General features: G+C 39.1%; 1 protein-coding gene across 1 annotated transcript; it reads left to right on the top strand.

The window, feature by feature from the left end:
* Positions 1-1725: 1725 nt before the first annotated feature.
* On the top strand, positions 1726-5712 carry Pmvk (Phosphomevalonate kinase). Its single transcript, XM_085208310.1, has 3 exons — positions 1726-2114; positions 2315-2511; positions 4837-5712. Exons 1-3 carry the CDS (start codon positions 2035-2037, stop codon positions 5136-5138), a joined length of 579 nt encoding a protein of 192 aa, XP_085064436.1. The 5' UTR covers positions 1726-2034; the 3' UTR covers positions 5139-5712.
* The last annotated feature ends 451 nt before the right edge of the window (positions 5713-6163 follow it).

Raw genomic sequence — 6163 nt, forward strand, 5'->3', positions numbered from 1 at the left:
GAGTCAACTGTACAAGCATACAAGTCACACGCATGGTGCACGCTCAACTCAACAATAAAGCGGGAGGTGTCCGGGGGTCGGCGGTCGGGGGTCGAGGGGGTGGAAACCGTTGTGACGAGACGATGCAGTTTGCACCGCGGCCTCTTCCAACCTTCACTAACTCGCGCCCGTGTTCTTGGGAATCGTTTTAAATTCAAGAGCCGCGCGATACTCCTCGAGCGACAATCTGCCTTATTTACAAGCGCTACGTACGAGAATGACGTCGGCAGGACGCCATAAGTCATTTCGACAACGACCGCGCCGACACGAACGCTAAACTAAAAGCTCTACGCGAGCGACGGAGAGTTGAGAATCGTATAAATAATTCAGAGAGCAGCAGGCGGCCGGGTGTGAGTGCGGAGGTGAGAAATACATTAGTGGTACCGTTTTCTATTGGTCGTTGCTCCTGTGTTGATATTAAGCAGTCCACGTGGACCGCTCCGTGGTCGCTTGTCTCGTTTTTTTCGGCGGGTGGCTCGCTATCCATCCCATTCTAATCTACAACGAAACGTGGAATGTCATGTCCGGAGTCGTTCAGAAAGTCGTGAGCGTGCATCGTGCTTCGAACTTCGGCCGTATTGCCAAAGGAATTATGTTTAAAAATGAAACTTACAAATTGAATTCAATTTCTACTTGCTACGGTCGAATTTTGTTTGGATTCTTTTAGTTTTTACGATTCCATAAACAACGACTATTGATAAGCATTTTTAAGTCAATTAAGGTTGTAAGCTAAAAGCGGTTGTTGCTACATTTAAATTATCGTCCGGCATTCAAATAACGCCATTTTTTTTCGTGTCGGCACGATTTTATTTATAGTTATGTGTTATGGTAAATATAATAATGCAGCGTGGGTGATATGATACATCCCATATCGAATCAAATGCGAAGTATTATTCATTAAATACTTTGTTATGGTTATCGTTGTAATAAGTAGTTTACAACTTTGATTATAAATAATTAAATTTATGGGATGACTTAACTTCTAACTTATCTAACTATTAAAATGGTGCGTATTGGTTAATTATAAAAAGATAATATTTTATGTTGGTAAAATAACACACCGACTAACTATATGAATATAACATTTTTAGTATGAACATCTAACTACAAGAACAAGCTATTGCTTATAACAAATCTATACATATATTAAGTGAAATAAAAAAATAAATGGTGAAATCAAGGTTGAACTTATTTACTTTGCAAGCTTATGATCCTTTCTATAAGAAATTCATAAAATACAATTCAAAGCATCGTACTGTCATCTAGTGGCAACAAACGAAGTACTTTTGAGATATTCTTAAGAGATGGTGTTATTTTATCTCATTTGCTAGTGTTCTTTATTTTGCTGTTTGCGCGCCATCTATTTTTATTCTAAAAAACTACGTTGGTTTAACAAGTTTACATGGAAGCCTATAATTATACATTATGATATATTTCATACTTTTACCAATAATTTTTATACCAAAATATTTTAATTTTTTCTAGGTACTTTATAATGAATAAAATAGATTTTTCTTTAGTTGTTCAATTATTAAACTAGGTTGGTTCGGTTCTTTATTTATGGCGCTTCGAGCGTGCCAGTTGAGCACTATTCACTTCGACAATGTCACGTTGTAAGGAGAACATTATTAAACTAATACTGGAACGTCAGTGAATATTGACAGTGACAGTAGTTTCTGAACTGTCATCATGTGTATGTAAATGTCAAAAATCTAAGGATTAAGGAGTGAAGCGGCGAAAGTTGTTTATTTATATTTATTTAAGCAGAAAATAAAATTATATTACCAACCGATCGACCGAAAGGAGTATCAATGTATCAAATATAACATTAACTTAACTTATAAGTTGAAATATCAAGCCACTACATATTTTTAATGCTTATAAAATTATAATTGATGGTCAAAGTACGACTTACACGTATGTTTTACTATTGTAGTGTAACGGTAGAATATCTCTTATTGTAGAAACGATTTTATTATAATTATTTAATACGAAATGGCACCAAAGATTGTATTATTGTTCAGTGGGAAAAGAAAATGTGGTAAAGACTTCGTGACTGATCATCTTAAGACATTGTAAGAAATTTTTTTTATTCATAAGACTTCTGAGAATATAAAACTTGAGGAAGTACATAACAAGTTTTATTTGCTTTTTTGACATTAGGGTGCTGACATTGTAATATTTTTCTAAATTGTCAAAGAGTTCCTGGCTTCTTAAATATTGAGATATTATGAAGAGTAATTAAATATTTTAAATAATTTGATTTCTTTTACAGGTTAAGTGACCAATGTGAAATTATAAAAATTTCACAACCCATCAAAAGTCATTGGGCAAAGGAAAAGAAATTAAATTTAAATGATCTCTTAAGTGATGGTGAATATAAAGAGAACTACCGCCTAGAAATGATAAAATGGAGTGAGGAAATGAGACAAAAAGATTATGGTTGTTTTTGTAGAGCTGCATGTGAAAATGGTAAATACTAATTTTAAACTACTAATAATTAAATTTTAAATTAAACTCAACACTCTCACTGTCTCAAATTTGAGCATTAAACTATGCTTACTCTTTTTGTGTAATAGGCGAAAGCCTAACGGCCCAACATCGTCTTCTTGTCATGGACTTTAACGTCACTCCGAAGAAGAAAGTAGCCGAGAAACGTAGGCCTCGGATCAAGTGGTGGTTGCTGAATGGACCGATGCAGACCAACTTCCTGGCAGAGGTGAAAAGTCACGATATTTCGACGAACACCGAGACTGCTCAGGATGCTTGGGATCGGGCTCAGTCGGCAATCATTGCGGCGGGCAGGCGAGTTCTTGGCCTTTCTAGGGGAGGACGTGTCATCGACAAGGAGACATGGTGGTGGAATGACGAGGTGCAGGAGGTGACTCGTGAAAAGAAGGCTGCCTTTAAGAAGTGGCAGGAATCCAACTCTCCTGAAGACAGACTGGAGTACACAGTAGCTAAACGTGCCTGTAAAAGAGCTGTAGCCAGAGCCCGCAGTGAAAGTTTGTCACCATTGTATGATAAACTTGAAACTGTGGAGGGGCAGAAGCTCATTTACAAACTGGCACGTTCCCGGGATAAAGTGACGCAAGATATCGCAAAATGTCTTTGCGTCAAAGATTCCCAGGGCACGCTGCTCTGTAGTCATGCCTCTGTGAAGGAGAGGTGGAGAAGCTACTTCCAGGAGTTGCTGAATACTCAGCACCCATGCAGTCTTCATCACGACCCACCGCCTAACCTCGGACTTATTGCCCCAATAACCCTTGACGAAACACGTAATTGCCTTCGACGCATGAAGAACGGAAAAGCGGTGGGACCTGACGACATTCCGATCGAAGCGTGGAAATCGTTGGGCTCTCTTGGTGTGCTCATGCTTACTGACCTTTTTAACCATATCTTGAACATTGGTAAGATGCCGCATCAGTGGCGGCTTAGCTTCATTACCCCTATTTACAAAGGAAGGGGCAGTGTTCAAGATTGTGGTAGTTATAGGGGCATTAAGCTTATGAGTCATACCATGAAGCTCTTCGAGCGCATGATCGACCTCAGGCTCCGCCGAGAGTGTACTGTCTCTGAGTCTCAATATGGATTTCAGCCAGGATCGGGCACCATGGACGCCATTTTCGCCCTCAGAACTTTGATGGAGGCATACAGGGAAAAAAGGAGAGCTCTGCATGTGGCCTTTTTAGATCTGCAGAAGGCCTTTGACTGTGTGCCTCGTCAGTGTATCTGGTGGGCATTGCGATCCAAAGGGATCCCTGAGGCCTATATTGAGATTATCAGAGACATGTACCACGATTCCGCTTCTATGGTTAGGACTGCTGTTGGCGACACTAGACCCTTCCCGATTACGGTGGGGGTTCACCAGGGCTCGGCTCTTAGTCCGTTCTTATTCAATGTAGTGCTCGATACTGTCTCGGCTCACATCCAGGACCAGCCTCCATGGCTGATGATGTATGCCGACGACATAGCACTCATTGCCGAGAACCGACTGACGCTGGAGCGTAAAGTGAACCTCTGGAAGGGTACGCTTGAGAACGGCGGTCTTAAACTAAATGTGTCGAAGACAGAGTACATGGCCTGCGGGAGCCGGGACTCGAGCACCATCCTTATAGGTCCTGAGCCAGCCGTTAAGTCGGAGAAGTTCAGGTACCTTGGATCCGTTATGCACGAGTCTGGAGGCATCGATCACGATGTCCATGGCCGGATAAGCGCTGCCTGGGCCAAATGGCGGGAGGTCACTGGTGTGGTCTGTGACCGCAGAATACCGCCCAAGCTCAAGGGGCTGATATACAAGAGCATCGTCCGACCGGTTCTTTTATACGGCAGCGAATGTTGGCCAGCACTATCTCGGCACACTCAGGAGCTTCACGTCACGGAAATGAAGATGCTGAGGTGGATGTGCGGCGTAACGCGGTCTGACCGCATACGCAACACATTCATTCGAGGTAGTCTTGGGGTCCGTGACGTAGCGGATAAGCTCCAAGAGAGTCGCTTGAGATGGTTTGGCCACGTTACGCGCCGGCCTAAGAACTATGTCGGACGCAAGTGCCTTGCTATACCAGTCCCTGGGGTGCGACCTCCCGGACGCCCAAGGAAGCGCTGGTTGGATGTCGTGATGCAGGACATGAGAGCCAATGGTCTAACCACCGAGGATGCAAAAGATCGTGCAAAGTGGAGTAGGTTGTGTAGGAAGGCAGACCCTGGCAATAGCCGGGATTAATGCCAGGATGAAGAAGAAGACTCTTTTTGTGTAATAATGTAAGATTTAAAAAAAAATCTTTTCAATTCTAGCTACAGAGAAACCTGTATGGATTGTCAGTGATATAAGACGGAAAACAGATTTGCAGTGGTTTAAAGAAACCTATGGTGATCTTATTAAAACAATTCGACTAACAGCAGATGACAATACTAGGACTGAAAGAGGTTTCCAATTTAAGAGTGGAGTTGATAATGCAGCCTCAGAATGTGATTTAGACGATTATACAGAATGGGATCTCATTATTGAAAACAGCAAAGATAAAACTGTTGAGGATCTTACTAAAAATATTATACTTCTATTAGAATCTTTGAATATTTTACACAAACTTAGGTAGTATTTATTGTATTATTTTATGTATATTTCTTATATTTAGTTAATATGTGAAGGAAGAAAAAGCAGTCATGACGCAGCAGCAAAGTGTCTGGTAATAAACGCGATAGTTATGGGTTCAATTCCTATTCAAGGGTGTGGGCTTAGGAATGGTGGAATTTATGATAACAGAAAATTATAAAAAAACTTTTACGCAGAAAGATCAGTATACTGATCATAAAACCATAGTCAAAGTCCCCTGGAAAATATCTTAAGTAGTTAAACGAATTTTCCATTACTTTTTGCTTATCTATTAAAATAATTTAACAAATAAAAAGTGCTTAGTATTTATTATTTATTTATGCATTTAACTAGATATTGGAAGGTTTTATGACATATTTTACGTATTTCTTGGGTCTGGTTTAAATCTTACATAGACATATTTTAAGCATAAAAATATATTTTTGTTAACGTATACAAACAAATAATAATATTATAATAAGGGTTTTATGTCGTATAAAAGATAATTATATTATTTTTAAGCTTTATTTATTGGTTTTGTGTTGAAAAATAAACGATGTTTTTAAATATTCTGTAATTTTGTTTATTAAAGAAACCTCTGGGGAGATAAGAATGTTGGAGTTGTTTATAAATGTTAAATCATATTGAATATATACATTTTGGACAAGTAAAAAACGCTGGTAATTTTCCGTTCACTAACTTTCATATTTTTCATTGTTAACAAACACTTAATTGTTAACTAACTCTACAGTATTCATTTCTTTTATTTTTACAAAAAAATCCACGGACTTGTCTGTTGTGAATTAATAATAATCGATTGTGGGTGTGGTGTTTCAATGGGCACATCCCATTAGTGATTTGCCTCTCTTTTTCTTTCTGTTCTAAAGCTAGAACATACTAACGTTGTTCAATATTCCAAGGATCTCAGAACTCTATTTTCGGACATTTCATTCATAAAGAAGTGGTAGTATATATATTTAGTGTATTTGGTTAGTCCTTTCAACCAGAAACAACATATAAACACTCTTC

The sequence above is a fragment of the Heliconius melpomene genome, chromosome 4, assembly GCF_056956725.1.
Source record: "Heliconius melpomene rosina isolate 202511_hmr_F chromosome 4, ASM5695672v1, whole genome shotgun sequence".
NCBI lineage: Eukaryota > Metazoa > Arthropoda > Insecta > Lepidoptera > Nymphalidae > Heliconius > Heliconius melpomene.

Coding starts and splice junctions, on each gene's coding strand:
- Pmvk (XM_085208310.1), top strand. CDS start 2,035: ATGGCACCAAAGATTGTATTATTGTTCAGTGGGAAAAGAAAATGTGGT. Junction 2,115..2,314: donor ACTGATCATCTTAAGACATT/GTAAGAAATTTT, acceptor TTTCTTTTACAG/GTTAAGTGACCAATGTGAAA. Junction 2,512..4,836: donor TAGAGCTGCATGTGAAAATG/GTAAATACTAAT, acceptor TTTCAATTCTAG/CTACAGAGAAACCTGTATGG.